A 14,802-nucleotide genomic window follows, 5' to 3' on the forward strand; every position below is an offset into this window, starting at 1 on the left:
AAATAAAATATTATTTAGATAAATAATTTATTATTTAGATAAATAATTTATTATTTAGATAAATAATTTATTATTTAGATAAATAATTTATTATTTACTGTTTTTGCCTTGAAATAGTATTATTACACTAAATAATGCTTTATATAGCTATATAATAGGTTTCCGCTATATAATTCATGATTTGGTAAATAATACATTATATACCGTAAATAAAATATTATATACCGTAAACAATTCATTGTTTAGCGCATCGCGAAGCCGTTTTTTCTCTTGTTGTTTTTTTCCACGTGTTTCCGTGGATCCACGAGAGCTCTGTTGATTCTCAAACTGACCAATCAGACAACTAGCATCTGTACACTAATTAAAGTCCCATTGTTGAGTGTGACGAAAACTCGTGGTGACGATTTTAAAACATGTTGGGTCACGCATGGTCCAATCTTACATGGTCCAATCTTACATGGTCCAACCTTACATGGTCCAACCTTACATGGTCCAACCTTACATGGTCCAATCTTACATGGTCCAACCTTACATGGTCCAACCTTACATGGTCCAATCTTACATGGTCCAATCTTGCATGGTCCAATCTTGCATGGTCCAACCTTACATGGTCCAATCTTACATGGTCCAACCTTACATGGTCCAACCTTACATGGTCCAATCTTACATGGTCCAATCTTACATGGTCCAACCTTACATGGTTCAACCTTACATGGTCCAATCTTACATGGTCCAATCTTGCATGGTCCAATCTTACATGGTCCAACCTTGCATGGTCCAACCTTGCATGGTCCAATCTTACATGGTCCAACCTTACATGGTCCAACCTTACATGGTCCAACCTTACATGGTCCAATCTTACATGGTCCAACCTTACATGGTCCAACCTTACATGGTCCAACCTTACATGGTCCAATCTTACATGGTCCAACCTTACATGGTCCAACCTTACATGGTCCAATCTTACATGGTCCAATCTTGCATGGTCCAATCTTGCATGGTCCAACCTTACATGGTCCAATCTTACATGGTCCAACCTTACATGGTCCAACCTTACATGGTCCAATCTTACATGGTCCAATCTTACATGGTCCAACCTTACATGGTTCAACCTTACATGGTCCAATCTTGCATGGTCCAATCTTGCATGGTCCAATCTTACATGGTCCAACCTTGCATGGTCCAACCTTGCATGGTCCAATCTTACATGGTCCAACCTTACATGGTCCAACCTTACATGGTCCAACCTTACATGGTCCAATCTTACATGGTCCAACCTTACATGGTCCAACCTTACATGGTCCAATCTTACATGGTCCAATCTTGCATGGTCCAATCTTGCATGGTCCAACCTTGCATGGTCCAATCTTACATGGTCCAACCTTACATGGTCCAACCTTACATGGTCCAATCTTACATGGTCCAATCTTGCATGGTCCAATCTTACATGGTCCAACCTTGCATGGTCCAATCTTGCATGGTCCAATCTTACATGGTCCAACCTTACATGGTCCAACCTTACATGGTCCAACCTTACATGGTCCAATCTTACATGGTCCAACCTTACATGGTCCAACCTTGCATGGTCCAATCTTACATGGTCCAACCTTACATGGTCCAACCTTACATGGTCCAACCTTACATGGTCCAATCTTACATGGTCCAACCTTACATGGTCCAACCTTACATGGTCCAATCTTACATGGTCCAATCTTGCATGGTCCAATCTTTCATGGTCCAATCTTACATGGTCCAACCTTGCATGGTCCAACCTTACATGGTCCAACCTTACATGGTCCAACCTTACATGGTCCAATCTTACATGGTCCAACCTTACATGGTCCAACCTTACATGGTCCAATCTTACATGGTCCAACCTTACATGGTTCAACCTTACATGGTCCAATCTTACATGGTCCAATCTTGCATGGTCCAATCTTACATGGTCCAACCTTGCATGGTCCAACCTTGCATGGTCCAATCTTACATGGTCCAACCTTACATGGTCCAACCTTACATGGTCCAACCTTACATGGTCCAATCTTACATGGTCCAACCTTACATGGTCCAACCTTACATGGTCCAATCTTGCATGGTCCAATCTTGCATGGTCCAACCTTGCATGGTCCAATCTTACATGGTCCAACCTTACATGGTCCAACCTTACATGGTCCAACCTTACATGGTCCAATCTTACATGGTCCAACCTTACATGGTCCAACCTTGCATGGTCCAATCTTACATGGTCCAATAATATATATGGACCATGTAAGATTGGACCATGTAAGGTTGGACCATGTAAGATTGGACCATGTAAGGTTGGACCATGCAAGATTGGACCATGTAAGGTTGGACCATGTAAGATTGGACCATGCAAGGTTGGACCATGTAAGGTTGGACCATGTAAGATTGGACCATGCAAGGTTGGACCATGCAAGGTTGGACCATGTAAGATTGGACCATGCAAGATTGGACCATGTAAGATTGGACCATGTAAGGTTGAACCATGTAAGGTTGGACCATGTAAGGTTGGACCATGTAAGATTGGACCATGTAAGGTTGGACCATGTAAGGTTGGACCATGTAAGATTGGACCATGTAAGGTTGGACCATGTAAGGTTGGACCATGCAAGGTTGGACCATGTAAGATTGGACCATGCAAGATTGGACCATGTAAGATTGGACCATGTAAGGTTGGACCATGTAAGGTTGGACCATGTAAGATTGGACCATGTAAGGTTGGACCATGTAAGGTTGGACCATGTAAGATTGGACCATGCAAGGTTGGACCATGCAAGGTTGGACCATGTAAGATTGGACCATGCAAGATTGGACCATGTAAGATTGGACCATGTAAGGTTGAACCATGTAAGGTTGGACCATGTAAGATTGGACCATGTAAGATTGGACCATGTAAGGTTGGACCATGTAAGGTTGGACCATGTAAGATTGGACCATGTAAGGTTGGACCATGCAAGATTGGACCATGCAAGATTGGACCATGTAAGATTGGACCATGTAAGGTTGGACCATGTAAGGTTGGACCATGTAAGGTTGGACCATGTAAGGTTGGACCATGTAAGATTGGACCATGTAAGATTGGACCATGTAAAATTGGACCATGTAAGGTTGGACCATGTAAGGTTGGACCATGTAAGATTGGACCATGTAAGATTGGACCATGTAAGATTGGACCATGCAAGGTTGGACCATGCAAGGTTGGACCATGTAAGATTGGACCATGCAAGATTGGACCATGTAAGATTGGACCATGTAAGGTTGGACCATGTAAGGTTGGACCATGTAAGGTTGGACCATGTAAGATTGGACCATGTAAGATTGGACCATGCAAGGTTGGACCATGCAAGGTTGGACCATGTAAGATTGGACCATGCAAGATTGGACCATGTAAGATTGGACCATGTAAGGTTGAACCATGTAAGGTTGGACCATGTAAGATTGGACCATGTAAGATTGGACCATGTAAGGTTGGACCATGTAAGGTTGGACCATGTAAGATTGGACCATGTAAGATTGGACCATGCGTGACCCAACATGTTTTAAAATCGTCACCACGAGTTTTCGTCACACTCAACAATGGGACTTTAATTAGTGTACAGATGCTAGTTGTCTGATTGGTCAGTTTGAGAATCAACAGAGCTCTCGTGGATCCACGGAAACACGTGGAAAAAAACAACAAGAGAAAAAACGGCTTCGCGATGCGCTAAACAATGAATTGTTTACGGTATATAATATTTTATTTACGGTATATAATGTATTATTTACCAAATCATGAATTATATAGCGGAAACCTATTATATAGCTATATAAAGCATTATTTAGTGTAATAATACTATTTCAAGGCAAAAACAGTAAATAATAAATTATTTATCTAAATAATAAATTATTTATCTAAATAATAAATTATTTATCTAAATAATATTTTATTTAGATAAATAATATTTTATTTAGATAAATAATATTTTATTTACATATAATATTTTATTTATCTAAATAATATTTTATTTAGATAAATAATATTTTATTTATCTAAATAATATTTTATTTATTTAAATAACACTTTATTTACATATAATATATTGTTTAGAGAAAACGCGTAATTATTTATAAATAATGAGTTATTTACAAACACAATCTCTTATTTATGCTAAACAATGCATTATTTAGTGCTCTGGGCTCTCTTTTTTCTGTATCTGTAAATAATGCATTGTTTAATTTAAACAATGCATTATTTAGCTAAATAATGCATGATATAGCTAAATAAAGCATTGTTTAGCTAAATAACGCGTTATTTAGCTAAATAATGTGTTATTTAGACATCAAGAGCTAAAAGGGACTTTTGCACCATTCGGATTGCCATAGCGAAGCACCCGAACCTCTTAGAGGGGTCCGGGAACATGCTCCCCCAGAAAATGTTTGAAAACTAGATTAAAATATGTGCAATCTGGCGCATTCTGGGTGTATTTGTCATGAGTTTATTTGTTTTACCCTTGGAGGAGGTACATGGTCAGGCCAGAGAGGGGGGGGGGTGTTCTGGGCAACATGACCCCCCCCCCCCAAAGGATCCGGCCCTGTGCCGACTTTGGGAAGCTTGATGGGCGAAAGTGATAGAAAGAGAACAGTAGCATTGTGTTCGTGTATGTGTGCAAAGTTTTCATCGCGTGTGTACATGTGTGTGTGTGTGTGTGTGTGTGGTTTTGTGTGTGTGTGTGGTTTGGTGTGCGTGTGTGGTTTTCTGTGTGTGTGTGTGTGTGTGTGGTTTTGTGTGTGTGTTTGTGTGTGTGTGTGTTTGTGTGTATGTGTGTGTGTGTGTGTTCAAAACTTATAGATTTCTTGATGGTGGTCAATGTATACCTTGCTGCTCAGTCGTAGATCCCGTGACTTCGTTAGTGAGAGGGACGAGCGAGCTTTTGCATGAGTATTATACTTCTTCTTCAATTGTTTATTACTTCCCTTGTTATACACACAGTGTTCACAGGGTGTGTGTGTGTAATTGGGGGGGGGGGGGGGTACCTGTATTTAAATTGGTGATTAATGCGTGCGTGCATGTCTGCTTGTATGTGTGATCTGCATTAACTTTGAATATTTGTCCAAGTACGCTATATCTGAAAGGGATCGAAGTGTTCAAAACAGGATATGCTAATACGAAACATACACGTAAGAACAGAAGATTTTACACGAACAAGAGTTTGTTATTAATAATTTACCACCAACACACACACACACACACACACACACACACACACACACACACACACACACACACACACACACACACACACACACACACACACACACACACACACACACACACACACACACACACACACTCAAATAATAGACATCAAACTATTAATCATCGTTGAACATATAGATCTATTACACGGTGGAAATTAGGATTTTAGAGTTTAAAAAGGATTTAGGTTTTGGAACTTTGTTCACAATGTTGATAACCTATGAGTGTTTGGTATCGAATGATGCGTCGTAGAATTTCCATGTTATTGATGTATATTTTTATAGCGTATTTGATGTAGTTTCCTTAGTGAGGGCCCCAAAGGGTTTAAAATCGTGATCGTGATTGGCGTTTTTTGACCTTTCTGTGACCGTGATTGCCGAAATTTCCATTTCTGTGATCGTGATGGGACTTTGCCCGTGATCCGTGATGACAAAAAAATCAAGTCTCGTGATCGTGATCGTCATTTGTGTTCGTGATCGTGATGGGCATTATTGCAAAGCATTTTATTTTCAACGTACATTTTTCACAGCTGTATCACTCTATGATCCTCTATTCGTCAAGGTGTTTGTGATCGTGAAAACAAAAATCAAGGTAACTGTGATCGTGAAAGCTAAAATTTCCCTTCCCGTGATCGTGATGATACCCCCCCCTTTGGGGCCCTCCTTAGTGCAGGAGTTTTTGTGTATTTTCGAGGAAATTTAACTGTAGCTTCTATGGAGGCTGACAGCAGCCTCGAAACTCTCCCCCCTCACCTTAACCCTCCCCCCTCACCTTAACCCTCCCTAACCCCTTTTCCTGTTGACCTGATTATTTGCTTCTAGGTTGCCTGTACCTTCTCTGACATCACTAAAGTACTTTGTCGTGCGGTCGACATTTCGCGCTGACTAAACTACACGTGCGCTGTGTTTTTCCACAGCCCCCCTCCCCCTCACCTTACCCCTCCCTAACCCTTCCCTGTTGACCTGATTATTGCTTCTAGGTTGCCTGTACCTTTTCTGATCTTATTAAGTAAGAGACTTGTAGGATCAGCAAAAAGGACTAGTGCTCATGAATATGCAATGCATGGCGTATTGATAATGATTATTGTATTGGTTAAATTTACATTGTTCATAAGGGTTAAAGAGAATAATAGGCTGCATAAGTTATGTAATGTTTTGATACATATATTTTTGAGTCACTTGAGAAAAAGTGACTCTATGTAATCGGTCAGTGTTAGTCTGTCCGGCCGGCCGTCCGGCCGGCCGTCCGGCCGGCCGTCCGTAGACACCACCTTAACGTTGGACTTTTCTCGGAAACTATCAAAGCGATCGGGCTCATATTTTGTTTAGTCGTGACCTCCAATGACCTCTACACTTTAACGATGGTTTCGTTGACCTTTGACCTTTTTCAAGGTCACAGGTCAGCGTCAAAGGAAAAATTAGACATTTTATATCTTTGACAAAGTTCATCGGATGTGATTGAAACTTTGTAGGATTATTCTTTACATCAAAGTATTTACATCTGTAGCCTTTTACGAACGTTATCAGAAAAACAAGGGAGATAACTAGCCTTTTCTGTTCGGCAAGTTTCAAGTTTCAAGTTTATTGGTCCATAACCCATGAGGGCATTTTGTTTCGGCAACACACAACTTAACGTTGGGCTTTTCTCGGAAACTATAAAAGTGACCGGGCTCAAATTTTATGTGAACGTGACTCATTGTGTTGTGAATAGCAATTTCTTCCTGTCCATCTGATGCCTCATATAATATTCAGAACTGCGAAAGTGACTCGATCGAGCGTTTGCTCTTCTTGTTATAGCTTGTTTTTGAAGAGAAATCGGGAATTCTCTGTGGAATGAAGGGACTATGTTTTAGGCGTATTAATTTGATAAGTAATTTGTTTCTGATATCCTCGTTGTGGCGCGAATCTTCACTCTCTCTCGTCTGGGTGTTCTCGGTTCGCAGTTCGCCACTCACAGCTCTCAGCCCCGGTCAACGAATAGTCAAGGTATGACGACTTTAACTTTAATAGGATAGGGAAATAGGATGTATACTTTGTAATATGTTGTGAACATTCTTAAAGTAAATTCTTAACTTGGTTTTTTGGAATTGTGTGGGGTATGCTTCAAGATTCTTTCTTGTCTAAAGGTTTTGAATGCGAAATGTTAATTTCTCTCTAGTCTAAACCTGTGTGATGTCAGTGTTGTCAGCAATGAGCATATCCGCGATTCAACCGTACGTTTGTTTGTAAGTTGTCCGTCATCGTTGTACGTATGTGTGTACGCCCACTGTTATACGTTCTGTGTGTTTCGGTGGTGGATCGCCAAGACTAACACCCCAGCAAACATGGCAACCAAACGTAACATCTCCAGACACCATGACGACGCCACGCACACACAACAATACGCACAACATACAGGCACACACACAACACACACAACTCTCCCCCCCCCCCACACCCCAACACGCGCGCTACTCCCCGTGCGATAGATCATCGAAAGACACCAAGCAGTTGAATTAAGAACAAGTCGCGTAAGGCGAAAATACAATATTTAGTCAAGTAGCTGCCATTTTTCAGCAAGACCGTATACTCGTAGCATCGTCAGTCCACCGCTCATGGCAAAGGCAGTGAAATTGACAAGAAGAGCGGGGTAGTAGTTGCGCTAAGAAGGATAGCACGCTTTTCTGTACCGATCTTTGTTTTAACTTTCTGAGCGTGTTTTTAATCCAAACATATCATATCTATATGTTTTTGGAATCAGGAACCGACAAAGAATAAGATGAAAGTGTTTTTAAATTGATTTGGAACATTTAATTTTGATAATAATTTTTATATATTTAATTTTCAGAGCTTGTTTTTAATCCGAATATAACATATTTATATGTTTTTGGAATCAGCAAATGATGGAGAATAAGATAAACGTAAATTTGGATCGTTTTATAAATTTTTAATTTTTTTTTACAATTTTCCGATTTTTAATGACCAAAGTCATTAATTAATTTTTAAGCCACCAAGCTGAAATGCAATACCGAACCCCGGGCTTCGTCGAAGAATACTTGACCAAAATTTCAACCAATTTGGTTGAAAAATGAGGGCGTGACAGTGCCGCCTCAACTTTCACGAAAAGCCGGATATGACGTCATCAAAGACATTTATCAAAAAAATGAAAAAAACGTTCGGGGATTTCATACCCAGGAACTCTCATGTCAAATTTCATAAAGATCGGTCCAGTAGTTTAGTCTGAATCGCTCTACACACACACACACACACACGCACGCACACACACACATACGCACATACACCACGACCCTCGTTTCGATTCCCCCTCGATGTTAAAATATTTAGTCAAAACTTGACTAAATATAAAAAGCATATTCCGTCATTGCGATAATTCCAAGGCACTTTTGCCGACTACAAGTTCCGTTGATTGTCCTCAGTACTGCGATGAAATCTGAGAATTTGTTGTCTGACGCATAATTATGTTGATGGGTTTTCCGAGCTCAGGTCAGCTGAGGTCGACGTTACTCTATAACTTTATTTCCTCAAAGGCACAGCCCTTCCAGTGCTAACAATTCGGCTCACCATCCCACCTTGACTGTCTTTAACAGTCTGTGTTAACATTGGAGAAAGCCATACTACGACGCACACTGCAAATCAACAGCCTCGCGGTTTCTTTATTTGCGCGCACTGTGCTGTGTGTGTGTGTGTGTGTGTGTGGGTGTGTTTGTTTGTTTGTGTGTGTGTGTGTGTGTTTGTGTGTGTGTGTGTGTGTGTGTGTTCGTGTATGTGTGTGTGTGTGTGTGTGTGTGTGTGTGTGTGTGTGTGAATGTGTGTGTGGTTGTAGGTGTTGTATGTTTGTGTGTGTGTGCGTGTGTGTGCGTGTGTTTGGTTAAGCTAGCCTGAAAGACACTCTCACACACACACACGCAAACACACGCACACACACACACACACATACACACACACACACACACACACACACACACACACACACACACACACACACACACACACACACAAACACAAACACAAAGAATTGGCATCAAAACAAAATAATCTTTGTGTTTATCGATCATTAAAAGGCAGCAAACACTTGCTTTACAAAAAATAACAGTTTCCGTGTTCGCTCCGTTTACAAGGCGTTGTTGACTCAATTTTCCGGTTGCCTGTCCTTAGTCGTGTCAGATGGATAGCTGGTGTATGTGGCGCGTTTCCTTAGCTCAAAGCTTTTTACATTTAGTCAAATTTTGCCAAAATTGAAAAGAGAATCAAGTCGCGTAAGGCGAAAATACAACATTTAGTCAAGTAGCTGCCGAACTCACAGAATGAAACTGAACGCAATGCAATTTTTCAGCAAAACCGTATACTCGTAGCATCGTCAGTCCACCGCTCATGGCAAAGGCAGTGAAATTGACAAGAAGAGCGGGGTAGTAGTTGCGCTGAGAAGGATAGCACGCTTTTCTGTACCTCTCTTCGTTTTAACTTTCTGAGCGTGTTTTTAATCCAAACATATCAAATCTATATGTTTTTGGAATCAGGAACCGACAAGGAATAAGATGACAGTGTTTTTAAATTGATTTCGAAAATTTGATTTTGATCATAATTTTTATATTTTTAATTTTCAGAGCTTGTTCTTAATCCAAATATAACATAATTATATGTTTTTGGAATCAGTAAATGATGGAGAATAAGATGAACGTAAATTTGGATCGTTTGATAAAAAAATATTTTTTTTACAATTTTTAGATTTTTAATGACCAAAGTCATTAAAATAATTTTTAAGCCACCAAGCTGAAATGCAATACCGAAGTCCAGGCTTCGTCGGAGATTACTTGACCAAAATTTGAACCAATTCGGTTGAAAAATGAGAGCGTGACAGTGCCGCCTCAACTTTCACGAAAAGCCGGATATGACGTCATCAAAGACATTTATCAAAAAAATGAAAAAAACGTCTGAGGATATCATACCCAGGAACTCTCATGTCAAATTTCATAAAGATCGGTCCAGTAGTCTGATACCCCAACTATTCAGGTTTCAGTCATTATCTTAGAATTTAGCGCGTAAATTCCCTGATTTGTTTGTCATAAATTTGCGTGTAATTCCCTAATTTGGTCGTCACTTCTAGCACTTACAGATAAGTTCTCTTAAAAAATGTCATCACTTTTACTGCTTATTCTTAGGTGTAGACTTCACCCCTAAAAGGATTGTCATTGTGAAAATCAACACGATATGTACATGTCAGCATCTTGCTGATCCGGGCCAACTAAACTACAGCGCGATAATGATCATTAGGCCAACAACTCGAAACGTTACCAGGACGGAAGTAATTGAACTTCGGAAAGAACAAGATATACAGCCTGTTCCAAAAGAAACGCAACCAACCTGTTTCCAAAATCAAAGTGCAAAATTTATTTCGCAAATAATATTTCATGAAGTTACATATTTCATTTTTGGTACATTTCCAAATCACAACATGTGGAACAAAACAGGTTTAACAATAAAAGTGGAAAACAATGACAATTGAAGCACAATTTATGTCCCTTTTCTGCACTCTGTGGTCAGTGCAATGTAGGTTGATCTGACACTCGTCACTGAAAACCACAGAATCCCATTCTCGTCGCCAGTTTCTATGGGCTGTTGTCCAGTTTCGGCGGAGCAGACGGTGTCGTTGTGTCAAGATCTGGCCTCGATAAGGTCTCCGGCAACGCAAATTGCTTCTTCTAAGCACTCTTGAGATAGTCTGCGGGCTTGTGACTCTTCCTTGGGCATTAACAGTCTGTCTCCCTACTGCTCTTGCACTTTGGAAGGGATTTTGGCGGTAACTTCGCACAATGAAGCGTTCTTGTCGAGCAGTGAGGGCGGAAGGCCGTCCTGACCTGGGAGTATCATCTGTGCTACCTGTCACCCTCAACCGAATGACTAGACGAGAAATGGTGGATTTGTGAACATTCATGACCTGACTCAGTGACTGCTTGGGCCGTTTGGCCAGCGGCAAGCATGCCAATAGCACGCTCTCTTTCATTTTTAGACAAACGAGGCATTCTGCCGTCAGTCCAGCTGAAGAAGTCACTGCTATTGTCTACTGTATTGCCAGCTCAGTTGAAACTTGATCCATTCACAAACACGTGGGCACTGTTCACGTGCGATGTTAATTTCACCCTCTCCACATTAGAGGGCAGTGACTGGTGACCAATTAAAAACGCTCGGCAGACAGCTGTCTAATTTGTTGTGTGTCGTGTGTTTGAGTTGTCCCTATGTCGTCACGTATGTAACTCCATGAAATATTATTTGCAAAATAAATTTTGCACTTTGATTTTGCAAACAGGTTGGTTGCGTTTCTTTTGGAACAGGCTGTATGTGTGTGTAAGGACCGTCATTCTACAAATCAAATTGATATGGTCAAGTAAGTACATCTTGTGTCAGTGTGTGTGTGTGTGTGTGTGTGTGTGTGTGTGTGTGTGTGTGTGTGTGTGTGTGTGTGTGTGACTTACACAATTGTAGACTCCACCATTTAAAGGACCGTCATTCTACAAATCAAATTGATATGGTCAAGTAAGTATATCTTGTGCCAGTGTGTGTGTGTGTGTGTGTGTGTGTGTGTGTGTGTGTGTGTGTGTGTGTGTGTGTGCGTGTGTGTATGTGTGTGTGTGTGTGTTTGTGTGTGTGTGTGTGCGTGCGTGCGTGAGAGAGAGAGAGTGTGTGTGTGTGTGTGTGTGTGTGTGTGTGTGTGTGTGGTTGTGTAACTTTCGCAAACAAATCGTTTTTAGGAATGAAATCGCTTGTGCTACTTGTTTTACGAAGAGTAGTTAAACTCCACAATTGAAAGGAATGTCATACATCAAGTCAACATGACATGGTTAAGTAGAGGGCCCCAAAAGGGGGGTATCATCACGATTACGGGAAGGGAAATTTTAGCTTTCACGATCACAATTACCTTGACTTTTTCACGGATCACGGGCAAAATGTACGTTGAAAATAAAATGCTTTGCAATAATGCCAATCACGATCACGAAAACAAATCACGATCACGATCACGAGACTTGATTTTTTTGTCATCACGGATCACGGGCAAAGTCCCATCACGATCACAGAAATGGAAATTTCGGCAATCACGGTCACAGAAAGGTCAAAAAACGCCAATCACGATCACGATTTTAAACCCTTTGGGGCCCTCTAAGTAAGTATCTTGTTGACAGGCGTTCACATCTCTCAAGTGGCCAAGCAAATGGGCACGTCACCAGGACGGAAGCAATTTAATTTGGGATAATATCGGTTCGTTTGAGAATGCCCCTTGCTCCGGAAAGGAACGCAGGAAAATGCCGTCACTTAATGTGTGTGTTTGTTGGGATTGTCTTGCTATTTTGGTGAATTCGAAATTAAAAGAAATGTAATGTCATGCAGTTGCATTGCCACTGTCATTTTGTGAGTTCATTAGCAAGGTCGTCTTCGATAGAAGCAGTTCGTCGGTGCCTGTATTGTGACTAAAGTAGTAAAGAACGCTATGGACTAAACCCTTGCGCACAAGCAGAAGAAATAAAAGTAAGACGGGATATGTATTGATATTCCAGGAGAACGGCGAAGGAAAATTGGGCAGCTTAAACAAACGTGAACGGATTTTGCACTTGTACGTGTGTGCGTACGTACGTGCGTGCGTGGATTCTTGCGCGTGTGTGTTAGAGAGAGAGAGAGAGAGAGAGAGAGAGATAGAGAGAGAGACAGAGAGAGAGACAGAGAGAGAGACAGAGACAGAGAGAGAGACAGAGACAGAAAAAGAGAGATACAGACAGACAGCTAGAAGGAGACAGAGAACATCGCGAACTAAGGGCATCTCCTTTTTGATTTACAGTTTTTAAAAATTGTATTGTATTAAGTTGTGTATTTGAGAACTTTGGTGACACCACACAATGACAACGCGTAAGTCAAGGATGTGGATTTTCGGGGCACTCTGCGTCCTGATATCATTCGCACAACTGGGAGGCACAGTATTACAGAACAATATTTCATTAATTGAAAGAACGACAGCTGAAGAGGCAACAGCAACTTCCGACCCTGCGAAGGAGATTAAATGCGGGTCCTGCTGCTGTGTCTGCAACAGAGGCATGGCCAGTTGCACTGGACAATACATGAAGCACCTGCCCCGCCTCTCACCTGATGTCCGAGGATTCATGTTGTTTCTGGGTAACTTGCGCCATCTGACTCGCTCCGTGCTGGCCAGACTGACCAACGTCCAGCTGCGGAAAATAAACCTACGTCGCTGCAAGATCTACCTCGTCCAGCCCGAGGCCTTCGCGGACTTTGCCCACCTGGAGGTCCTGGACCTTAGCGGGAACCCCGTGCCCATGCCTGAGCTGCGTGCCTGCTTGACTGGCATCACCAGCAGGTCCATGCACGCCGTCGCTCTGACCAACATGGGACTCGCCTTCCTCCCCGACGACTTTTTCGCCGTGTTCGTCAACATGACATTCACGAAGGTCGATCTACAGAAAAACCATCTGGAAGCCTTCAACACCGCGGTTTTCGCGCCTTTTCGGTTCATTGAAAGGCTGTTTCTGTCCGAGAACAGAATCCAGGAGGTGAACACGTCGCACGAAGTCAGTCTAGAGAAATTAACCCTACATGGAAATCTCTTTCGAGAGTTCCCAGATTTCTGTCGCAGTCAGCTGTTCACGAAAGGAAAAGCAGAGAAGGTAAAAGCATTTTGGAATCTTCGTGGCCTGTATATAGGCAACAACCCTATTATACAAATAGATCCTGACATTCTTCGTGGAGCCTGTTTGCCAGACCTGAGAAAGTTGGACATCAGCTGGATGGCTAATGTGAAGGTCTTGAAAGACAACTTTATCTCTGACTTGCCCAATCTGGTTCACCTTCAAGTCAACCACATGACACAGCTCACCCGGTACGAACCTGAAGCTTTTAACAGCTCCTCCTTGCAAATTCTCTCTATGAACAACAACCGTCGTTTGAATAAAGAAGTTCTGGAACCTCGATATGTGTTTCTTCACTGTCCTAACCTTCAGGTATGCGGATCAAAATTCATTCTTCTGTTCAATTCTTATTTTGTATAACTTTACGTTGTGTGATGTGTCTGCTCTGGCTGAGTGGCTGATTGACTTACTCGTTGATTGGCTGACTAGCTGATTGACTGACTGACATATTCATTGACTGCTTACACGTGATTAGAACTTGAAAGAAACCTTGCATTGATCACTTTAATTTGCATGCTTGACAATGAACAGTTCGGAAGAAAACACTCATGCGAGCACTTCATTCAAGAACATCAGTATACCTCATGTGTATTTTTGGTTTGTATATGTTTAAGTATAACTGTAAGCTAAAAAAATTGACGATTCTTGGGTGCGACTTTTGGGTTCAAGCCTATCAGCTTGTGCACAGTGGCAAGATCCGTTCTATTTTTTATTTACCACATAGATAACTTATAGAACACACCTAAGTGAGAAAGAAATTGTGGATAAAAGTGTTTGTTCAAGGGAGATAATCGGAAACGATATTTTGAAAACAATAACATTGCATAGTGATAACCTAAAACAACTCAAACAAGAGGCG

General features: G+C 41.3%; 1 protein-coding gene across 1 annotated transcript; it reads left to right on the forward strand.

The window, feature by feature from the left end:
• Nucleotides 1-13,334: 13,334 nt before the first annotated feature.
• LOC138967997 (toll-like receptor 4) lies at nucleotides 13,335-14,121 on the forward strand. The gene is made up of 2 exons (XM_070340558.1): nucleotides 13,335-13,922; nucleotides 14,110-14,121. The coding sequence occupies exons 1-2, from the start codon at nucleotides 13,335-13,337 to the stop codon at nucleotides 14,119-14,121; spliced, it is 600 nt and encodes a 199-aa protein (XP_070196659.1).
• The last annotated feature ends 681 nt before the right edge of the window (nucleotides 14,122-14,802 follow it).

The sequence above is a fragment of the Littorina saxatilis genome, linkage group LG6 (assembly GCF_037325665.1).
Source record: "Littorina saxatilis isolate snail1 linkage group LG6, US_GU_Lsax_2.0, whole genome shotgun sequence".
NCBI classification, from domain to species: domain Eukaryota; kingdom Metazoa; phylum Mollusca; class Gastropoda; order Littorinimorpha; family Littorinidae; genus Littorina; species Littorina saxatilis.